The 24,689-nt window shown below is 37.9% G+C and overlaps 1 protein-coding gene across 3 annotated transcripts in view; it reads left to right on the forward strand.

Annotated features, from left to right (window-relative positions):
* ADK (adenosine kinase) overlaps positions 1 to 24,689 on the forward strand; it is a 293,147-nt gene that overhangs the window by 121,810 nt on the left and 146,648 nt on the right. For all 3 annotated transcript variants that reach the window (XM_083845222.1, XM_083845221.1, XM_083845223.1), the window contains exons 5-6: positions 11,757 to 11,929; positions 16,747 to 16,855. In XM_083845222.1, the coding sequence (XP_083701348.1) occupies positions 11,757 to 11,929; positions 16,747 to 16,855 (282 nt within the window). The remainder of the gene's footprint in view (positions 1 to 11,756; positions 11,930 to 16,746; positions 16,856 to 24,689) is intronic.

The following is a 24,689-nucleotide window of genomic DNA, read 5'->3' on the forward strand; positions in this document are numbered from 1 at the left end:
GGTGTTGGTGTGGGGAATCAAGGGCGCTCTGAATCCATCAGGCCTCTGGCAGGCGAGCAGAGGGATGTGATGGTACGTGCACAGAGCCTGCTGAGCCGCTGGGGCAGATGAGCCGCCCGAGCAGAGCGTTGCATGGGATGGCCGCTTGTCCAGGCTTCTGAGTGTCAGCCAGCATGAAATGATAAGAAATGAGTACTTCTTGTGCAGCTAATGGTCTGTGTTGATTTTGTATCTTGTTGGTACTGGAATAAGGACCTGAAAGGTAATTTAGAAATGTGAAATTGTATACTTTATCAGAAGGTAACTGTTGCTTTTTGAACTGTGTAAAGACACCAATGTTTGTATGTATAGCAATTAAAATAATGAATTTGTTACAGTAGCATAAAAATACGTTTATTTTTGAGAAAGTGAATATTTTCTATTGGGAGTGCTATGGTATGTAATCTTCTTATATTCTAAGAGCGTGCATGACTTCTATTTGAAATCATTGTCCACATGTGCTCTGTGGATCCAGATTCCCTCAAACCTTCAACTGTGTCCGTGTACCAGGCAGTCTTTGAAGGTTCCAAGTTTTCAGCTTTCTGTGGTTGCAAGTGACCCAAAGCATCTGTAGGCTTTTCTGGGACTTACCTGTTCTAAGGCAGTCATTCTTGAGTTGATTCATACTTTCCTTCTTTAGGAGAGGGATTGCTCCTTAAGCACACTGAACCTTGGAGGGGAGGCATTTCCATGTGGAACTGTGGATGGAATATTTGGGATAACAGCTAGGAGAAGCCAATCCTGAACTGTAAATTCCTGATGGGTAGACTCAAAGCCAAATAAAACCTTTCTGAAGCCTTTGTTATTCAGAAGGATCCTAGTCTAGTGAGAGTAAGCCTTGAAGCTAGAGGAGAAATAGCAGATTTTTTAATTGTATTTTATTTTTAATTTGTAATTTCTTTTGGAGAAACTTCTTTCTTAACTCTGGAAGAAAGAAAGTTTTTATCAGCTTGGGTGGAATGCTCCACCATGATGCTATAAGCGTTGCTGTACATACTTAACAAAGTTTTGCACCCTCTGATTAGGTATTTTGGTCTTTTGGAGCTTTTTTTTTTTTTTTTTCCTTACAAGATCACTCATTTACTTTGCTTACCACATCACTCTAGAACTTATTTGGAGCTCCTGGAACACTTCCTCTTTCACACTCCTATCAAGAAACAGATTTTGGCTAACATGTTAATTTGTACACTAGTGCTGTTGGCACTAAGAGGCAGCTAATTAGTTGTCTTCCTGACTTGATTGCCTTTGTGGCATAGTGTGACAGGCTCTTATTTAGGCTCTCACTTACAATCTGTAAACAAGTTCCTGTTACCTGTGAGCTATATCTGCCAATTATAGGAAACAATAGTTTCTAGTGGATAATACTGTTTAAAAAAAAAAAGTTACGCATACAATTTCTTCAAAACAGTGAGGCACTACTGAAGCATTGCCATAGATGTTGTATTGCCAAGTGTTGTTGTTGTTGTTTTGGTTTGTTTTTTTTTTTTCAGAAAAACCTAGGCATCTTCAGTGACATCTCAGGAATGTCTCTTCAAGTGTTTTGCAGATTTTTGCAGGGAGTTGATCCACTTTCTCTCTTCCCAGCCCACCCCTCTGTTATGTGTTTGGTGCAGCATCTGGGCATGATGCATCGTTGTACTGAGGAGTTTGAGTGTCTGCATATTCCTGTGACTATTAGGTAAACTTGTAAGGTTCAGATACTATTTGAATCAGACAGCGTGGGAATGAGATACAGAAATTAACTATTAACTGAATAAAAAAATCAAGTTATTTAATAGTAAATGACGTATACTTTTTATAGGCACATTTGCAACTGGCCTTTCCCATCTCTTTTGACCCACAAAGATTGGGATTCAGAAATGGAAGGTGGAAATACATTTCACACTACCCACTACTTGTTGCTGTGGCAACATAGATGCATAATTTTATAAGGAAGCATTTTCAGCATTTGGAATAGATAACATTTTGTCTTTTTTGCTATTTCTGGTTGAGAAATACAATTATGATTAATCAAGTTTTTATAATTGTCACACATTAACTTGAAATACAATATAAGTTATGTTTGTAAAATGTGTAGTAAGTTATAAATTAGTAACAAGGGTGATCTCTAATTGCTCAGGAAAGCCTTTTAAGATGAAGGGTTTGCTGTGACGAAAAGAATTACAATGTGTTACAAGCACTTTGGTAAATAGTTTAATGTATTGAGAATTCTTGACAACAGATAGATGAAGACCTGCCACTTTAAAAACTCACTTGCCTTAACTGCTTTCTAACTTCAGTAGTCAAAAGCTGTTAAGCTTTAAGTGCTCTGTCATATTTGTGGGCTTTTATAGTAGAAGAGTAGAGCAAACAGCAGTGATGATGGAAAACGATGGTGGGTAGACTTAAAATACTGTAAAGCATAGAGACAATTGTACGTAATGCCTGGAATTGTAACCTTTCTGAATGAAATGATCAGCCATATGTGCCACCCTTACGGACCCTGGAAGAAGAAGAGAAGAAATGTACCCTGTTGCTAACTGTGCATGAAATTGCAGTGTTAGGAGATATTGACCAGATGTTTCAATCTCGACAAATAGCTTGTTATGTGACTGAGTGAAAATCTCTCTGCTGCTTTGATCACATACACCTTAAAGGAAGAAGTAATTTAATAGAGGCTGTCAAAGTTCATCACTGTCAATAAACTTTGACTTGACCTTTGCCATCTGTTTTTGATACTGTTGCTGATAGAAGCTGATAGGCAGCTGTTTACAGTTTCTGCTTTATGAACTCTGTGCTGCCAGACAATGGAGGAAATGTCTTCACTTGTGGATTTTTTGCTGTGATTGGGAGTGTGGGTGTATTCATTGAGACTGTACATCATCTAGCAAGCGAGTGACACATGCACACATTTTGGAAGGGAAGACTTGCTTTAAGGTTACAGATATGCAAAATGATGTGTGAAATAGCCCAAAATGCCATTTTGCAACAATATCATCTTCATTCACAGCTTAGTACTTAAGTAATATACAGTGGTTTATGCTGGAAAGTTTAAGGGCATTTTTAAAGTGCTTAAGTCTTCCTTGTATCTCCATGAAGTGAGTGCTAATTCTGTACATGTAGAGTAGGCTGAGGCACGGTTAGCAGCAGTGCACAGTTGCACAGTAAGTCTTACTGTACCCAAGTGTGACTGTGCATTTTCTTATGTTAGCATGCTCTTAGTAACACACCACAGCTCCTAACCACACAGAATATCAAGACTCTTTTTGTTGGGCTTTACTTGCCACTTTGCCATATTTCCTGGTGTTCAGTGAGGAAGTTACTATCTTTGAGGTCTTTTACTGATAAAGGTAATATTGAGCCTTATCTCATACACAGCTTTGTACCATTAGCAAATCTCTTAATAAACAGCTGTATACACTGAAACAGTTATGGAAGTAAACCTAGGATTCTTACTGTTATGACAGCTTTTGTGTAACTGTCATTTGAGGGATGAAGAACTTGCATGACCAGTCCTGTTATCTAGGTGTATTATTTTTTACTTAATTTTGAGAAGGGACCACATTCATATTGTGAAAGGGGAAAGGGAGCAATGCATCAGATCAAACAAGGAGGTAGTTAATGCTTTGGGTTCTGTGCTTTGTAGGGGACGGCACTCAAGGCCAGCTGCAGTCTCATTTATGTGCTTTGCAAGTTCTTGCAGGAGTCTTTCTGCCTTTGGTCTCAAATAACGTACAATGAACTTCAGAAGAGAGGCTGCAGCAATTCAGATGTTGGAGGCAGAGCGATAGCATTAGAAATAGAAGATAAGAGGGTGTCTGAGTAAGGAATATTAGAGGTAACAGTCTGGACTGGCCAATATGTAAGGGTCGGAATAAATGAGAGCTAGCTTTGGCCACATTGAAACTTTGAAATATGGTTACTCCATGTTTAATTACTGAAAATGTGGTTGTATTTTCTTGTACAACGAGAAGTTTAGAAACTAGACTAAAAATAAAACATCAGAAGAGCAGATGAAGGGCAAGAGGGGAAGAATAGGAAGTGAAATGCAAAAGAAAACAGCAGAGCTGAAAACAGTTATTTGTACAATAGATTTTGTCAAGAGGCAGTTTGTTAGCTTTGTCTTTTTAAATGTAGAAATGAAGTACTCTTCCTGGATGATTGATGTTCTGATGGACAATTAATTCAAAAAGCTATAGTGAAATGCAACTTGAGGCACCACATGAGGCACCACACTAAACCTAACGGATATTCCTGTGCAAGGATTTGGATAGTGTATTGTCATCCAAATCCTGGTAAGATGTAGATATTGGTCTCAGTGCAAGGATTTAGCTAGTCTTTCCTTTACAAAATATTATCGCTTTTATCTCATTTGACTGGAAGTTGCTTGAGGGTGTTGTCATGCATTTTAACAATATCACTTCCTCATGCAAGATTTGGCAGCTTCAACTGATGGTGGAGGAATTACTGTACAGGACATGGGATTCCTTTTTGCAAGTCTGCTTTTATAAAGATAAGCTTATTTTTTCGTTTTCCATTTTTTTATGTGGCCATTACGTGATAATAGCCATTGCGATCTTTAAATGTTTGTTTATCAATGAAAGAAAGAAAGGAAAAAAGGATTCCAAAGGTGTTGGAACAAAACTGTATTATCTTGTCTGCTATGCAGGATCCTAATGCTGTATTCGAGACTGCTTGTAACAGTAATTCCTGAGCTAGGTACGCTGAGGATGGATTCAGGTTAATTTTCTTCATAGCATCCTGCATGGTGCTGTGGTTTAGATATGTGACCAGAACAGTGCTGATAGCACACGAATGTTTTTAGCTATTGCTGAGCAGTACTTGAGCGGCATCAAGGCCATCTCTGTTTCTCACTTTACCCTCCACCCTACCCCCTCCCCACCAAGTGGGCAAGAATTTGGGAGGGGACATAGCCCTAACCCAGACTCACCAAGGAGATATCCTATGCTGTATAGAGTATTCTCAGCATAAAACTGGGGGGAGGAGGAGGAGGCAGGGGCAATTTTTCCAAGGTATCTGTTCCTCAGAGGCTAGCCAGGCTTCAGACTGCTGGTGGGAGAGGGTGAGTGGTTGTCTTTGCATCTTTTTTTTTTCTTTTTTTTTGGGGGGGGGGGGGGGGTTACTCGGGTGGGTGGCCAAGCTCCACCACAACTGATCTCTCACTCCCCCTCCTCAAAGAGGAATGGAGAGAAAATACGATGAAAAGGGCTCAAGGGTTGAGATAAGGACTGGGAGATCGTGCAGTAATTGTCATGATGGGCAAAACAGACTCAGCATAAGGAGATAGTAAGATTTATTGCCTATTACTAACAAGCTAGAGAAGCGAGAAACAAAGGAAAGAAACCAAAAGCACCTTCCCCTCCATCCAGCCTCTTCCACCTCCTCCCTCCGAGCGGCGCCGGGGAAGGGGGGAATGGGGGTTATGGTCAGTCTATAGCGCTTCTCCACCGCTCCTTCTCAGTCACTCTCATTCCCTGTGCTGTGGGGTCCCTCCCACGGGATGCAGTCCTTGCTGAACTGATCCAGAGTGGGCTTCCCACAGGCAACAGCTCTTAAAGAACTGCTCCAGATATGGGTCCATACCACGGGGTCCATCCTCAGGAACAAACTGCTGCAACCTGGATCCCCCACAGGCAGCAGCTCCTGCCAGCTCACCTGCTCCTGCGTGGGCTCCTCTCCACGGGCTACAGGTCCAGCCCGGAATCTGCTCCGGCAGGGGTCTTCCACAGGCCGCAGCCTCCGTCGGTGCAGGCCCACCTGCTCCACCGTGGTCTCCTCCATGGGCTGAAGTGTGGAACCCTGCTCCACCGTGGTACTCCATGGGCTGCAGGGGGACAACCTGCTTCACCATGGTCCTCACCACAGGCCGCAGGGGACTTCTGCTCCAGTGCCTGGAGCACTTCTCCCCTTCCTTCACTGACCTTGGCACCTGCAAGGCTGTTCCTCACTCCTCTCATTCTCCTAGCTGCTGTGTGGTCCAGTGTTTTTTTATCCCCCTGTCTTAAATATGCTCTCACAGAGGCGCAAACAACATCACTTATTGGCTCCTCTCTGGTCAGCAGTGGGGCCCTTACCTAACATGGGGCAACTTCTAGATTCTTCTCACAGAAGCCACCCCTGTGGTCCCCTGCTACCAAAACCTTGCCGCGTAAACCCACTACAGGGGGGAAGGAGGAAGAACATTATTATTATTTCCCTTATTAAACTGTATCTTGATCCACGTGTTTCTCTCACTGCTGCCCTTGCAATTGCCTCCCTCCTCCCTCTGGGGAACAGTGAGTGAGTGACTGGGTGGGGTCATAGCTGCTGGCTGGGGTTAGCACACCACAGCAGGGATTTGAAATGATATAGTGTGTGTAATGGTAACTGAATATTGCATTCCAGTTGTGCATGAGATGTATCACATCACTCACAAGAAATGTGAGCTCACTCACTTGGAACAGTAACATTGATGTCTTTTTTAGGATTGTTTTGCATATTGGCAGGTTTTCCCTCTTTTAAGATCTATGTAAGGTTTTGATCCCACTTTTGCTTGCTTTATCTGTTTTTCTAAGATGAGGTGTGATGTATTTTCTTTTAATATTACAATATTCCTAAAAGCTTTTTAATGGACTACGCATATAATTGGTGATAAGAAATGTTCTAGGCGGACAACAGATTGGTGAACCCTTCTGAAGAGTGTATGGACTCATTTTACGTTCTCAAGAGGATAGATAGTCCAGATGCTGTATGAAAATGAGCCATTTCTGCTCTGATAGGCTAAAATGAATGCTTCATAAGTTGTTGTTAGCATTGTTTAGTTTAGGTTTTAGCAAACATGTTAAGTCTTAGCTAATTTTAGGTCTTTGGAGTCCTCTCCTCTGTGAGATGCAATTTAAAATAAGATCAGATTTGACAGATCATGCAGAGAAGAGTCCAGCTCCAAATAATGCACTTCAGATGCACTTCAGATGTCTGTATTCAGTAGTGTTAATGAGTTTTGAAGATCCTTCACTGCGGCGGGGCATAATGCTTCTTGTTGTGTTGTCAGTTCCTGGGTATTTAGGCTTCAAGTCTACAGCTGAAAGCTTCTATGTACAGAAGGTATGTCAGTCAAAGCAAAGCTTTGTATGCTTTGGCACTGTTAGTTTAAGACGACTGACAGATGTGGAAATGCACTACTGGCTGAAGCTTTTTTTTTAAAAAAAAAAAGTTCAGGAGCTAAGAAGTTCAGATGGAGAACAATGTGGGACTGATAGCAAATACCATTGTCAACCTCCTTGTTACTATTATCAATGTTATCCAGTTATCAGTGTCATCTACAGCAAAGCATGAAGCCGTAGTAAAACAAGATTATTTCTGAAGGATCTTTGTTTTAGTCAGAGGGCTATGAAGCTGTCTTAAGCTTCTTCGGTATGGTGGTGTTTTTCGGTCTCAAATGGTTGTCTATTGAAACCTAGCAGTAGCAAAGTCCTCTTTTGCAAGAGAAGTCTCTTTGCAACTGATGATAATGAGGTAAATGAGGTCAAGTATTTAGTTTTGCTGCTTTTGCCTTGGTCCTCCCTTTACTTGGATCTTAGCAACAGTAGAGAAAAGCTTTAAACACAGATATTTTGTGATATGGGATACTGGGCTCTACCCCTTGGTCAAAAACATGGTGTTCTCAAGCTAAATAGGATACTTGGGAAATAAAAATCAATGAACACTCACCTCTCTGTTTCGGGGGTAATTCTTTAAGACCACTGATGATTTTCATATTGCGTGAGTGTGCATTTTTTTGGTTCTCTGGGTATGAGACAACATTCAGGTAACTCTGTAAGCTCACCTTGAATATCGTTCCCAAAGGACAGCACTGAGTAGCCAATTAAAGTCAAGTCCCTTCTCGTGTTAGAAGAAGTGCTTGTAGAAGTGCTTCTGTAATTTGGGAAGGGTCGTTTCCAAAGCTGTTCTGTAATCAGTCAAAAGTGGGAGATAGGTGTACCACATCTTTGAGGCTGAGGGTGTGAGTGGGATGTAGTTAACTCCAAGCGGTATGACAAAGTCACAGTTCATTCTTCAGAAGTTTTGTTTGTTACCAAGTTTTCTTGGCATCTCAACATCTTGCAAGAGAAGACGATGCTGTTCTCTGCAATTGCCACCCTCTCCCAGGAACACAAAGGTTCTCAGGCTTATCTGACAGCTTAAGCATGCCACGGAATTCACCCTGTTAAGTCAGATCACCAAAAAACACTTGAACAGATAGATACTGCTGCTTCTGTGAACCCAAGTTGGTGTCGTAAAAATAAGGAGAGAAGCGTTCTGTCATTCCCTGCTATATCTTTGGGTGGCCAGGATGCTGGCCACTTGTCCATGTGCTGGCTTCAGTATTTGATGATAAGGAATAAGTTGCCTGTAGGCATAGGGTAATTTGAGGTAATGAAATCAGCCTAATTTCAAGACAGGGTTATGTTAAGGGCAAGAAAAAGGTTGTTTAAAAAATGTTTGTATTTGCTTTTAGTTTACTAGAGGGCATACAACAGAAGTATGAAGCAAATGCAATCTGTTTAACTCAAGAGAGCATCTGAAAGGTGTTATATTTCCTCTACGCCTTGCTCTGTCACAGATGCTTATTCTGACTGACAAGGTCAGGGCCTGTCCTTGTGTGTACCTGATGCCCATGCTGTGTTGACAGAAGAAAACTTTAGGATGGAGAAACACACTAGATTTCATAAACCACTCTAGATTTTGAGTTTCCTTTGTGGTATTCCCTTCCTGAGGCTGTCTTGCTCCTTCATGATGAGTTCCTACTTTTGACACTTCTGTCTTTGGGCCATTAACAGCCTCAAATTCCCAGGGGTAATAGTGAAGATTCTTGGCGTGGCCAGGTGCCAACCTCTCCTGACCAGACTGTCAATACAGTAAGTTAATAGATGCCTCACTGCCTAGCCAAACCCTAGATAATTAACTCATTATGCTAGTGCCTGCTGAGCTGGGTCATTTTCTGTTTCTGTCTAGAGTCTTTTCATTCAATTAAATCTTCTTTTCCACATAAATCTATAAATTGAATTTGCGGTTTATATGACTATATGCCTGGCATTAAAGTGTGCAGTTTGTTATTGGCCTTAGTTTGATATTGGATGTAATGCTGCATGGTCGTTTCATTGTGGTAATAGTCTTCTGATGACTGAGCCCCTGTCCCCATTTAGAGTGGTTTAGCCAAAATGTTAGCAATGTTAATAATAATAATGGTGTGTGAAGTGGCCCATAGAAATCTGTTGTTTCTATATCATGTTATTCAAAATTAGACTCTAGTCCCAGCAAGGTGCTTTCTGTGGCTCATCCTACTAGGTACAACTTGAGTGGTGTGCCACAGGTGTATTTCTGTAGTTCAGTTTCATCAAGTTTTCAGCATCATGTCCCTGTTTTGCCTTTACTAATATGTAGACTTATAACTGGGGTAAAGGAAGAACAGTTTGGAGTTCTTAGGCAACTAGCAAGACCTCGCTACTTTTGTTGTGGGAATATGTGAAGATGGTTCCAAGAAGTTGGGAGTGTTTGTAACTGGAAATCTGTGAAGAGAGACTCTTTCCAGAAACACTGCTGAACTGCTTTTCCATCTTCCTCAGTGTTGCTTAACTTAGCTCAGATGTTCACATGAATACCTATACAGTGGTAATCGCTGTGTAGCCCACCAAGTAATTCCTGTGTTTCAAAGAATCATGAGCATCAGCAGAACCTCTGCCTGTGTAAGAACTGGTCTTCACAATATGCAGAGGTTCATCTCAAGAAGCCCCAGATCATGACTTCGAATTCTCAAGAATAACTTTACTTACATTTAAAGTAAGGTTTGTGACAATTATATATGGCATGTTATCACATCTGAATTCAAATTGAGCTGCTGCCAATAGCCCAAACTGTGATATTTTAACAGAATTCCTTTTTTTTCACAAAGATGTATGTGAAATATTACTTAGTACTGCTCCAAATGTTGTCAGACTTTACATGTAAAGGATGGAAAAGTTATGTCATTTGCTAGAATGTTGTAACCCTAAGGTGTAGCTCAAAATCTTTACAGATATATATATATATTTTAAGAACTGTTGGGGTTTGTGGAAAGCTGATACTTTGATAAATGCTATTCATAGCTTTTGCTGTTAACTTTTTATTTTGTGAGAGTAAGGTATGCTGTTCAACATGGGATGCAAGACTTCAGGTGCTTCTTACCAGTGTAGAAATTGGTTCCATATTTTCTTACAGTAGGTCACAACATCTTTAGTCTTGTTAAATAATCTGTTCTACTCAAATATACCTCCAAATATAAAATGTTATACCTTCTAAGACATACTAAATGAACACCCTGCAAGTGTCTATAATGTATGTGAAATACGAGGATGTTGTACATAAATCTCTCGTTAGGGGTTTATTTAACATCTGTTAATTTAGAGTGATACAGAACAGACAAGCAGAACGTATCTAGAGTGCATTTCACAAATAAGAGACTGAACGCTGCCACCATCTGACAAGACTTTTTAAAAATTTTAAACTTGATATATATCAAGCTGGTGTGGGAAGAGGCCCTGGAACATTTGTCCATTTGCCTTATTAATGAAAACTTTAGCATGACTAAAGAATTTCTTTTTTTCTTCTGGAGCTAGAAGTAATAAAGATGTGACAAAGCATGTATTTACAGCTCACTTGCTTGACCTTGCTACGACCCACAGCTACCACTAATGCTGATTTGTAATGGAGACATTATCACTTATTTAAATCTTGATTAGGAAACAATTATAAGTAGGGTTTTAGTATAGCAGTAAATTGATGTAGCCTTTAATTCATACTATAGATTGAGCAGATAAGCTTTCTGACTGTAATTAGAGGGAATTATAATGACTTCAGTTTGTTGACTCATCACCAGCAGGGTAGGGCCTGTGATTATTTCTTCACATTTATGTTTTAGTTCACTCTTGATTTTACTTGGGTGCTAAGTTTTATCTTTTAACGTAGTACCAAGTGTAGTTACATTTAGAATTGAAAGATGTATATTTTGTGTTAATAAAAGAGAAGTTTTATAAAATAACATAGCACCTTAGCAACACTATACAGCTATGCTCTTTCCTTACAACTCAAGTGACAGAACTGCTCTTAATAAGTTGGGGATAGGTATTTTCGTGTGTGGTTTAACAATGAGAGCGGGGAACACTTCCTTTTTGCGTATAGTCAAATGGTAGACACATGGTTATTTTCAGTACCATTTTGTTTTTGAATATGTTTTGTGAATGTTGCTAAATGTTTGCTTTGGGGGTTCTTAAATATTGTTTTCCTTATGTTCTCTCTCTCTGTATTTTATTTTTGCTTTTCTACAAATTTCCGTTAAAGATACTATGTTGTTTGATTAAATCTAATGTGGAGCATATCCTTTGAGCTGAAGAACCTTTTTTCTATGTTTTTACAAGGTATTTCAAATCTATTTTATAGTGAACTACATCTATTTAAGTGAACTTTACATTAGTTATTAAGCACTCACCAGGATGATTAGGAGTAAATTCTTTATTTGTTGCTGACCTTCCCTTTCTTGATGTACCTGACTTTTTTTTTTTTTTTTACTTCTGGCACAGAAGAGTTCTGTAGGATCAGTGTGTGTCACAGTGCTCTGTAAGCACAGAATTACATATGGTGAGCAGAGAGAAAAAATGACAAATAATATATCAGGCATGTTAATTATTTGTTGTTGGCTTTTGTTTTTTTCTGTCAATCTGCAGTGGATGATTCAGAGCCCTTACAAAGCTGCAACTTTCTTTGGGTGCATTGGCAAAGATAAATTTGGAGAGATATTAAAGAAGAAGGCTGAGGAAGCTCATGTGGATGCCCATTACTATGAGCAGAGTGAAGAACCAACCGGAACCTGTGCTGCCTGCATCACTAGTGATAACAGGTATACGGGGCCTTCCATATTTTCCTAAGACACAAATATGTGGAACATAATTTGTTAGGAATATTTGGATTTGAATGATAAAGTATTCACACTGGTTTGAGACAACAGAGGGCTGTATGGCACATAGTTTGGGATCAGGTGGTGTTAATATACCTTCATAGAATAGCAGTTACTCAACTCATACTCAACCACTACTTCTTTCTGAACTTTTGAAGTTTCCAGTTGCTCTGAAGATAGAAAATATATGGAAGACAAAAGTTGCTTAACAAGTATGTTTATACAGCCTTCATGAAAATGGATTGTTGTGTAAGGAATAGACTTGATTGGCAAGTAAAGAATGTACATCAGATAATAATGTGTTTAAAGAGGATACATGTTGGCATATAGCCTGATAAAAAGGGTTAACTTGCTTTTATACAAGAGGAAGAAAAAACACTTTTTTGTTGGGAAGACCTAGTGACTGTAATTCTTTGTCCACATCTTATCTGTTGTTTCTTAATTTTGTCTTTCATGTTTTAATTTATTCATTTTTTTCATATGGCCTCTGCAAATAAAAATTACTCCTTCAGACCTCTGACACCTTCAACCTTACTTATAGACTAAGGACAATATTTTTTGTGGTATTTTGTATGGTTTCAAAGCATTGCATGAGGAAAAAAAAGTGTTTATGGAGTCATCCATTTTGAGTATTGTAATAAAATCAATAAAACAATTTTAGAAAGAGACAACGAAGATGATAAGCATTTATCTTGAGCATGTCTCTTTGCTTTCTTCTTTCTCCCTCTATCCACAACAGTTGAACTTAAGTATTTCTTGTTTGCTGATTACCTACCTCCTGATGATTTTTAGAAGTTCCAAAACCAGACAGTCATGTCTGCCTTAATCTTGAGATGTTGCTAGCACAAACTAACCCTCCCTGCTATTTGCTAGCATCTAAATTTTCTGATACTAGATACTGAAACAATAATGGAAATGGTATCTGTTACCCTGAGGAATGTTTTCTTTATGGCTGTGCATAAGAGCAAAATACCATACCAGCAGCACTAACTGAACTAAGAGCCAGGGGAGGGAGAATTTAACATATAATTTGTAGAACCCTATAGTAAGGTATCCCCTTAGGAACTTCTTAAGACTCTTCTTAATACTCAACCAAGCCTTTCTTCATGTGTAAAATGTTCCAGCCCCCTAACAATTTTGACTGCTCACTGCTGGACTCACTCCTTTATGTCAGTGTCTGTCTTGTAATGGAAAGTGCAAAACTGCACTTGGTACTCCAGATGTGACCTGGAGTGCAGAACAAAGGTATCCCCCTGTTTGGAATATGTAACTTCTTCTTCCCTGCTGACTATAAGCTTGCTCATATAGGCCAGGATGTGACAAATCTTTTCTCTGAGGATACACTGCCGTCTCTTGTCCCAAGTTCCCACCAGCACCTCCACGTTCTTTTCTGCAAAGTATTGTGTCCTGTCAACACTCAGCCTATACTGTTGCATGGAGTTATGCTACTGCAGTTGCATGACTTTGCATTTGCCTTTAAGTCTTCTGCAAGCTTTTTTCTCCAGGCTTTTAGAGATCAACTGAGTGACAGACAGCCCTGTCCTCCAGCTTATCAACCTGTCCCTTGCAATTTAATGCCATACATAATGTCTTACTCTCAGAAAAGAAAGTTCATATTCAATGGAGAAAGGAAGTTCATCCATCTTCATACAGATTTTTGACATTCATTATGTCTACGGATTTTCCCCTTTATCTTCAGATCCGTATTCAGTTTTTCAAAGAGAAGACAAGCAGCAAAGATGTTTGTGCTCTGTTTAGTGACATAAATTCTCTGTTTAGTGACATAATGTCTGTGCATGCATCCTTGCAGCAGTCACCACTTCCTAGTTGGCCTGATGGGAAAATGAAGTCAAGATCATCAATAGACATGCATCATGAACTCAGGAAAAATGTTTACATCGTTTCCCATGCATTTCAATAGAATTTAAAAGCTTAGGTAAATTTATTCATAAAAATGTCTGCAAGCACTTCTTTAACTTATTAAGTAGTATTTTTTGTTTCCTAACGTGAAACACTTGTCTCTCAATATCAAATCTTTGTTCAAATAACAGAAACTTCATCTCTGGTGGTGCTTCATCTCAATCACTGTTTTAGAACCTGCTTGAGAGTGTGAAAGGATTATGAGAGACTTATATCCCTCCTTAGAGGATAGAAAAAAAGAGGCTGATAGTTGCCACTAAAACCTTTATTGTGCAACCCTCTTCCTTTTATTGCAAGCAAGTTTATTCTCAGCCTTTTGTTTCCCTCTGATCACTACTTGGTTTTCAGCATTTTCTTGATTTGTAAGGATGTCTTCAACCTGCTGCAGTTGATATCTCTATTTATTGGCTAATCTCTTATCCCAACGGAGGCATGTGCTAACTTCCTTTTTCAGGTAATTCAGCTTTCTTGTCTTTTAGAGATCTGTGAGCTAGTAAATAGCACTCCTGGTTTTCCCAGTAAGTGACCGTGTGTATTTATGTTCCAGGTGCCCAGATGTGAATATTTCTTGTTTCTGCTAAGTTTGTCGAGCTTTTTGCTGAAAAGGGTTCTGAGCTAATTTGTGATGTGATTTGTTTTTTTTCAGAGCTTTTCGAGAAAATTATAACCCATGATTAAACTCTAAAATAGTGCCTACACTACATTATAATCTGTGACTTTGGTTCATATGTTCTGCTCATAAATACCCACGTGCACAGAGTTGCCTTTAAGCTATTAGACTTGAAGCACTTCGGCTGTCTCCAATTACTGTATTTCATTGAAAAACATCTACCTTCTCTGTGTTCCATGTGTTGAACTTAGTGCTGTTAGACTTACAGTTTTAATTTGGCAAATTAAATTGCTTCATCTTCAGTGAAGCAATCTTAATTACATATAACATGCAGAGCATCACTACAGTTGGACTTAGCCACTGAGAGCTGGGTTTACAGTTTCAGGGGCATGTGGTGAGTGAAAGGAAACATATGAAGGGTCTTTGCTTAGGTTTCTGGAACATAACTGCTTTTCACTTAGCAACACATATGGGCAGATTTTTTTCCAGCTAGGGCCTTAATGGATATTTAGGGCTTGACAAAACTGGGAAGTTTAATTTGCTTTATTTGGTTTTCAAAAGATTTCTAGGGGTACACACGCGTTCCTTGGATTTACTCGATTCCCTCCTATGGATTTCTTATCAGTGACATTCATCAAGAACGAAACTTCTTGCTTTTTTACTAGTACTGCTGCAGAGGCTTACTCTATTCTTATTCTGCCTGTTTTCCAAATTCGTATTAGTTCTCCTTGGCTTTAGGCTTCAGAATTAAAGAGAGAAGCTCCAAGAACGTTCCTGAGATGAAATGGCACAGAACGCTGATATATATTGTAATATATTTAGAAAAAGTCTAGCTTCTTGTTTAACTTTTGACATACCTCACACATTTGATTGACAGTGATGAAAGCTTCAGGAAGCTCTTGCTTTTTATTGAGTAGGGACAGAAAGAAATGGTGGTAGTGGAAAGATGCTGTTTTGAGTTGGAATAAATTTTCAAGGTTTCCTTGCTTGATTACCTCCGAACACTTGTAGATGGTACTCAGTGGGGAAGCAGAAGCATACCCTGGTAGGAGCAGCCTGTAACAGTTCACACTGCCCCACTGTCATTGCTTGTTAGTAACATTTATGTGGAAAAGGATGGTACGTACGATATCAGTTGTACACATCCTGTAGAAGCTGACATTTTTCAATACACACAATGCACACATTGCATCTGTAACTACACACTACTGGGCAACTGTGGTTAAATACCTTAACACAGCAATGTGTTAGTTTTAAAGGTGCATCCTGTCACGATTAAGTCTCGAAACTTTTTCATAACAAAATTTCACAGAGAAATTTAGTCATGGTAGCTAGAGTTGAAAGCTGGTGTATAACTGTCTATGACCTGCTTTTAGGAGTACATCTATAACTTGTGTGTATTTTATAAGGCTGAATTGAATGTCTGCAGAGGAGGATTAAAAACAGAGTATATCTTATATGTAGCAAAGAAAATACAGGTATTTTTATTCTTGCTAGTTGAAGTTGTGTCCTACGTCTTGTGTTGTAATTTGTGAGGAAAGGATGAAGTACAAATGAGTTTTTGGTTGTTTTCTAGTAGGGCACAGATAAACCAAAGGTGTGCCTTTTTTTGCTTTGTTTGTTTGTTCATTTGTTTTTTACAATTAAACATCTAAAAGCCTGGACCCATTTTCAAGTAGCTGATTACTCATTTGCTAGAGGAAAAAAAAGTCTGAGGGGAAGAAAAAAAAAAAAGCTTTTAAAATAATATAGCTGTTTATTGGGAAAAGTGATAATGGCAGGACATACGTATCCAAAAACTGTTTGGTCCTGTTGAGGGAAAATAGTTTTTAGAAGATAAAGAAAAGCAGCTGTTCCATTCGAGATGTTGGATAATAGAAGAGTTTTAATGAAAACCTGCAGATGCTGCACTGTATGTAGGGAGTTGATGACAAAATGGAAAAAGGTTGATTCTAAACAATGAACGAATATGCCCCATATAATAGTGTTAGGTTATGGAAACTAGGTAGCTGGATTTAAAATATGTAATTTAATGTAATTATATTTTATATATTATTCAGAAGTAGCTATTATGAAATGATCAAATAGAGTATATTCATTTTATTGTGCTTTTTGTCTCTCTCTTTTATGTTCCTCTGAGGATGTTTGAATATCTGTGAGAAATTTAGTTCTTCATCAGAAATTTGCAGTAGAATTAAGGAGGATCTAATGCCTGATTTTAATCTCTTAGGTCTCTTGTAGCTAACCTCGCCGCTGCTAATTGCTATAAGAAGGAAAAGCATCTTGATTTGGAGAAGAACTGGAAGTTGGTGGAAAAGGCCAAAGTTTACTATATAGCAGTAAGTTCAGCTTCTTGCAAATTGTGAAAGTTTCTGTTAGAGCAATGAGAGATTTAAGCAATGGCCATGCCTATTGCATACGTTTTGGATGATTTCTTATGAATGTAATGAAAGAAAATGACTTCTTCAATTTTAGCATGGTGTGATTTCTTCAAATTTAAATGTGCAAATGTAGAAGTATGTTTTAGTTGCGTGCTTTCTTAAGGTAGTGGGAAAAATCATAACAACTAAACATATTTTCAGAGCTTTTGTAGTAGTGCATCAAATTTACATTTCACATTTTCTAGTAAATTGTTGTGAAGGATGCACAAATTATGTAGAAAAACACTATTAGCATAATTATTCACTGCAAACAGTTTGAGTTTGTGTGAACAATCTTAATTGCTATTTATTCCATAGTAATTACTGCGGCACCTTTATAACTCAATATTTCAGAAACAATGATTGTGACAAATCTCTTGAATGTGGGTGGTGGGGCAAACTGATTTTAATGATGAAATCTTACTTCTGGAATAAAGTGGTTTTGAGTATGGGAGATTAGTAGATTCACAATTAGTATTTTTGTTTTGTTTTGTTTTTGTTTTGTTTTAACAATCCAGAATGAATCAAGCCAGATTACTGTATTTGTGTAGATTACATCTTGCATAAATAAAAGCAGTGAATTTGTTTTCATCTTGCTCTCGAGTTGATATGACTGATCAAAATTAGCAAACACAAAACATCTATGACAGATAAAAACCTCATAACGTGCATGTAATATATGGATTCTGTATGACAGCTGCTTCCATTCTGCTACCTGAGCTATGTGGGAACAGCTGGTAAGAAGTGTAAAAAATTGATTATCCAGGAGGAACAAGTTCATTGAATATACAGTTATTTCTTTTAGCCAGTGTTAATGTCTCCTACAGCCTATTAGTGTGCACTGCTGTAGGCTCTACATGGTTGTTATTGATTCTTGTGTATGGCCAAGACTGCCCCTTTATAAACTGTCAAAAAATACTTATAACCTTCTCAGTGTACGGAGAAAAATACGTCCTGCTGCTATTGCTGTATGTTTGTGCTGCATCAAAAAAATAGAGATGTTTTGTCTATTCATTTTTAATGTCTGTTTTTCAAGTGTTCTGTGTTTATTTCCCAATAATTATACCTCAGTGTGTTCCAAATGCCATGCTTAGGAACTATTGCTACTGGCTAAAAAAATATTGGAAGTCTAAGAGCATTGCTAAATGAAGGACATCGACAAATGTTAACAAAAAATGTTAGTATGCTGCACTAAGCATTTTTAATATTGTTATCATGTTTATATATAAATACCACCAAAGTTTTCAATATATAATCTAAAAAAAATCAAACTTAGTGGAAATGCTTTAGGAAAAGTGGGAAACATTAAATGAAGTAAAAAGGGGATTTATTTCTTTAAGGTATAGCATCCAACTAAAATTTTCCAAAGCAACTCTTCTGTGTTCAGTCAGTTTGGTCGCTTTAATTTTGACTAGGTAATTCACTGTATAGATTTTTATATATATGGAAACGGTTTCTTCAGATGTCAGTTCTGTAACATCCTACCTTTGACTAAGAGACATAGAATTATTGTCCTAAACTGAAAATAAAGCCCAATGTGTGCATATGTTAATTGTTAGTAAATAACACTGAAGTGTTATTAGGAATGCATTATATATTAGGTTTTTGCAAAGTGGACTTCAGTTTAAGGAAACATCTGCTTGCAAGAGGAGATCTGTTGGGTAAAGAACCTGGTTCACTCCTGTGGCAATTGCACTTGAGGTTGGGTTCATTTAAGAGTTTTCTAGGATACTGTTATCACTTCAGATTACAGATTCCTCATGTACCTTTACATAAAGAAAGGAGACTATGTGTACAACTACACACAATCTCTCCTTCTACTATGTTTGTGCCTTTTCTTTTTTTCTAATTTACTCGCCAGTTTGTAGTGGTCTAGGGGATTAAACAAAACCACCTAGTGAACAATTACCACTCGTGCAGTATAGGGCAGCTCTTTCAGTCTTTAATTTGCTCACTATTGTGTCTGTCTTCACTTCAGTCTTGTTACCTATTTTGGCTTTGCACTGTGCATATGTTGCTTTTTATTTCCTTCTTTCTGTCCAACTGTCACCTATTTCCTGGATTGCATTAGAATGTATATTAGTGACAGAACTCGGTTTTCGAGAAAAAATATCGGAGATTATCAAACAATCTGTTTTCTTGGCAGAGCAGGCCCATTGTTGCTTTAGGACAGGTCTACGATACCCTGTGGTCATCTGTATGTGCTTGATAGAATAGATGATAGGCTTTTCGATGCAGCATTCAGCAGAAAGGTCCTCAGATGAAACTTAGCCCTGAAATCTAATCAATTCACAGAGGGAGGAATAGGTACAAAGGAAAAGATAGTGAACCCATGAAAAAACCCATAAAGACAACTCCTGTTACCGTGAATCAACACAATACATTTATTTTAGCCATCTGGTAATCAGATCCGGCAGACAAAGTGGAGAAAGACTAGCAAAGAATAGAATGCTGTAAATCACAGTTAAAGCAAAAGGGAGAGAGGCTGCCCCAGCTTTCTCAAAAACAGTGAACTTTAAAGATGTATCTTAATCATTCAAAATTACTCTATGTTGTATCACTGAAGATGGGTTACATGGACTGTCAAAGTTCACGCATTTTTTTTCTCTTTTCCAGATATGTAATTCTTATACTTGGAGTAATTTCTGTCATTGATATTGTATCTTCTGGTCTGTCACATTCATTTTGTCATACTGCTGTACTGCTCGTGTCTGATTAGAATTCATTGTTAGGGATATTATTTAGTTCCTACTGGGGCTAGAAAATCTCTTCCTCATACATTTCCCTTACTTCAGAATAAGTGGAGCGTTATGATAACAGTAACCATCGTCACTCTGTTTCTGAAATTGTGAATGGGGCACAGCCTGACTGGAAAACAATCTGAAGTTACGTTTTGTGTTATGATTTTTTTTTTCATTCATTCTTTCTTCCTTTCTGTGAATCTGTGTTTTCTGTCAGGACTTGTATTTTGGAATTCTTATGTGTTATAGTTGCATCTTACAACTCCATGTTTGGGCACCTTGCTTGTCCTATTTTCAGAGGGATTGTAGAAGCTGATGGTTACATTACTGAATATGTGTAGGCATCTCTGTAAGAATTCTGTAACTTATTTTTGTTTAGATAATATTTTCAGCACCAACTGAGATTTGTGGGAGTTGCTGGTACTCAGTTTCTTAGACTTCAGTCACAAACATTTTAACATTTTGAATATGATTTTCTGTATATAGTCATTACGTTTGTTATGAAGGCTTGAAATGTGAAGATTTTGATTGTAAAAAATATATCTGTTGATAAGAGTTGCTTAGGAGAGCAGAAAAAATGAAGAATTTTAGTTGTCATTTGACTCCAGTTAGCACCTTTGTGATGCTGGATATAAGTAAGGAATTTGGCACTTGTCCTTTGATAAAGGAAAGACTGGAAAAGGAGAAAATGCTTCCCACTGTTAGAAGCTGCAGTTAACCTTGTGAAACTTAAACACAGTAACACTTAAACACAGACACTACTTTCTTATACAGACAGATGAATTTTAACTTCCCATCTGTATTGGAGCAATACTGCTGTAAGTGGGATGCTTCCCAGGTGTTTTGTCTCATGTTCCAGTTAATCATCCTTATTTCTCCCAGTTATTTAGCTTTACTTAAACCTGCCTCTGTTTAATACTTGCAGTTGGAGGCATTAAGGGGGGTAAAACTGCCACTTGCTGCTAATATTTTTGGTGATGAAGTAATAAATGTGTTCCTGGAAGTTCCTTCTTTGCTTCTCTCTCTCTCTCATCTCTCTTCTCAAAAAGTTACCTTTACTAAACAGGTGAAGTGGCGGTATTGATGGCAGTTAGGCTTCCAGTTTATGTAGTAACTTAAGTGCTTGGAATGGACCAGTTTATGTAGCTCTCCAAAAACAATCAGATCTTCATAGGAAATCAATCATATCATCCATGAGTAAAATACTTACATCTTTTTTTGTATAAAGTCAGATCATTGGTTAGGGGCTGTTTGAATTTTTGTTTTGTGGGTATAGTTGGTATGCTAAAAAGTTGGTATTCATGTGATATGTCTCAAAGCTTTTCTTGGTAGCAACTACATACACTTCCTGTCTAGCCATTTGATAGAGTGATGGCATTGATGCTTATGCTCGTCTATGTTCATGAAGGAGACTTAGGACCACTTTTGTACCTTATTTTATGTATTGTGATACTTTTCCTTTGCTTTTTGCATTTACAGTGCCTAAAGCTTCAGTTCCTGTGCTACTGGTTGTAGCTAGAGCCTAGAGGAGCAATCAAGCTTGTAGCCCTAAGACTTAGTTCTATGCAGCTGAAATTTGGGTTGCTCACTTTCCATATTGGAATACAACCTTTTGCTCAGAGAAGACAACGCTCTCACTCAGTCATATTTATGTGGGCTGTTTTTATTTCACAATCTGTAAAAGTTTAAACCGTTTCTACTTTTGTGTAGTAAATAATAGAAATTTCTCAATGGTTATGTCCTTCAATTGCACTGCATTGAGTATAAAACTTTCTAACACCACTTAGATTTGTTTGCCTGCAGTTAAATTATATTCACCACCTTCAGCATCTCTTATGTGTTTACAGAGTTAATGGCAAGTGTAGTTTAACTTGATGTTAACGACAGTCCTGATCGAGACCATGTATTCTGGTCTTAGGCTGTGTTTCAAGTAGGAAATGTTATATATTGCAGCATGTGATAATGAACCCAAGGTAATACTGCTGGAGGAGAAGTTTTTAAAGGTCCAAGCACCCTGGTATGTTTCAACAAATACTGTGGTATTTTTATATTTATTTTCTTTTAATGCTTAAGTGCTTGTCTAAACAGAGAGATACTGTGGTGGTGTAGTGGGCTTGATCGTGGAATTATCTGGTTTCAACATGAGTCTGTCAAAACATAAACTTCATGTCAGCAATGTGTAGCAAAGCTTAAATAACATTTTACAGTATTTTACATGCATTTTTCTACTCTTCTTGAGAAAAAATACAGATTATATTAACAATGTAAGTATAAATGAAATTTCTTTTGTACTGTCTCCTTCTTTCAGAGGCATGTTCAATGAAGGCATTTTCATTGTAATTTAGTGCTATGAAGAGTATGATAATTTACAATGGATTGTGATAGGTATTTTTCTTTGAGATGAGCTGGGTTTGTGTGTGCATCATGGGAAATAAGGGAGACAGACACTAGCAGGAATGAAAAATATCCCTTAAAAAGTCTTTTGTTTAAATAACTCCACAATACCTTTTTTTACCATTGATAACTTCTGCCATAGTGCTCTGGCATCAGTATGTACGCCATTTGACATGCAAAACTATTTCCCACAACGATGAATAGGTTTTATGGCCAGGAAAACACAATTCTGAATGTCTTACTTGACCATAAAGAAGAAACTGCAGCTAGCAACAGTTAGTTGGGGCATTATTTGCTTCAGATCTGGCCTCAGATAACATTCCCTTGCTGAAAACCTCCATGTTGAGGAATTGTTTTCAGGGAGTTACAGATGAAATGTGACAAATCTAGAGAGAGAAATTGATAGACCCTCTATCTAACCAGGAGCAAATCGGCCATTTACTGCTTTCCAAAACAAATATGGGAAAAACATTTTCTCATAAACAGAGAAATTCCCAGGTTTTATTCATTGTTCAAAATGCAAAGAAGAGCTTTGTTTAAACTGTCACCACTATGCATTGTCATTGTGTGTTGTATTTAGGGTTTGGTGTGCTTTATGCTACCGCTTCAGGTGTGACTACTCTTGCATAGACATATTTTCCAGTGTTTTTTCAAGTAATTTATATGGAAAACTGAATTAGAAACTTGTTTCTTTTCTTTTCTTTTTTTTTTTTTTTTTTTTTGCAAACTTTGGTCCTCTAAATGTCATTGTTTGAAGATGAACGCATCTTCCTGGAGAAAAATGCATCATCAACTCTTAAGACAGATTGTACATCCTTTCTCCATAATAGAAAATTAATGAGAATCTGTCTAACATAGTAAAAATATTTATTTCTAAATGTTCACCTCTGTTACTAATTACATTTATTTATATGAAGAATATGTTTCATCTCCTGTCATTCTCCTCCTACCCCAGTAGCCTTTAAATTGCAGATAAACTTCTTCAGCACAGTAATTAGTGACACTCAGTCATTGCTCCTTTTATCATGTGATTTTTTTTTTTTTTTTAGAAGAATGCATTATTAGAGCACTTACACAGCCAGTCTAGCTACAACAGCCAGGCGGCAATAGCAGTGCCATTTTTCACAAAGAAAATGTTGAACGGGAGCCAAATGTTTGGTGGCAGAGTCTGTTGCTAGGAAATCAAGTTCCTGAGGCGATTAATGACAAAGCAAGCAATAACAAGAAGGCAGAATTACAGATTTAAAAGAGAGGGAGAAAAAAAGTGGTTGGTGTTATAATTACCCAAAGAAATCCGTACTCATTAAATTGGCTGTTTTTATGATTGACTTTAATTGGAGGTTAGCTCAGATATTTAGCTCCTTTCCCACCCCTTTAAACACACACATGCACATAATCTGTAGAACTGCAGACTTGTTTTTCTAAGCATTGAGAGGAGCTTGCCCTGTAATTTGATCCCCACTGACAGATGCATTTTCTATGCTGCCATTTTGAATTAACCTATTGTGCAACAATTTTCCTCAGCTCTGTTGAATAAAACATCAAGTCTTATTACCTCAGATGGATTTGATAGAGTAAAAGAATGTACTTCTAGCTGAAGTAGACTATTTGCAATGAGTTCAATGATTTGAACTCTGCCAACAAGACCCAATAATTTGTGATGTATACTTAAAGAACGAAAGAGAGAAGAGCCACGTGGGGGGTCTTTTGGGCTGTATGAAGTTCAAACACAAACCTTGGAGTAATATTGTTGTTTGCGCTGAGGTTATTCCCTGAGATCAAGTCTTTTTAGATAAAACATGTTAACTAAGATTTCTCCCATTAATCAGACTTTTTTTGCACTGGAGCTTCTCTAGCTCCCGGTGGTTATCCAAACTGTCAGGCTACTGGGGGATTAGGAAAATAAAAATCAATTCTCCTCTCCTGAAACCATAACAGTTGGATTTTTCCTATGAGACCTTCTTGTGAATTTTTCTCACCTAAAGTTAAACTGGAATAAATGATGTTTTAAAATAATGTTAAATTCCAAATAATGTGTACATTGTGGTGAGGGCTTTCACCTTACTCACTCTTATCCCCAGCTAGAAATACTTACCCAGTTGGCTCAAGAAAATGTTGGCACCGAAATGGGGAAGAGACTGACCCTGACACTTAAATCCTGTCATGTTTCATTCATCACTTTCAAGACAATATTCCCTACTTGCCGCAAGTGATAAGTGAGAAAATATCCTTCTGCAGCACCTGTAAGTGAACATACAGAAGCTGGACTATAAAAGCTAGATAATGCCACAGCTCTCCAAATTCCTAATCAAACAGTGAAACAATAGAGCCGCGTATTCTGTCCAACAATACACACATTACTAATCAGATGCCAAGCTGTCTGCTTTGTTAAATACCCAGGTTCCCTGAGGCAAGAAGACAGCTGCTATAACTACTATGAAATTTGGTAGCTCAATCTATTTTTGCTACCCTTGGGCTATCAAGCTACTGTTAATTCAGACCACCCCAATTGGTACACTTTAGGGATTTTTTCAGTGTTTGTAATTAAAATGGTAAAACATCATTATTACTCGGAAGATGTTGTGTGTGCTTTGCATTTGACAGATACCTACAGAGAT

This window comes from Anser anser (genome assembly GCF_964211835.1).
Source record: "Anser anser genome assembly, chromosome: 7".
Taxonomy (NCBI): domain Eukaryota; kingdom Metazoa; phylum Chordata; class Aves; order Anseriformes; family Anatidae; genus Anser; species Anser anser.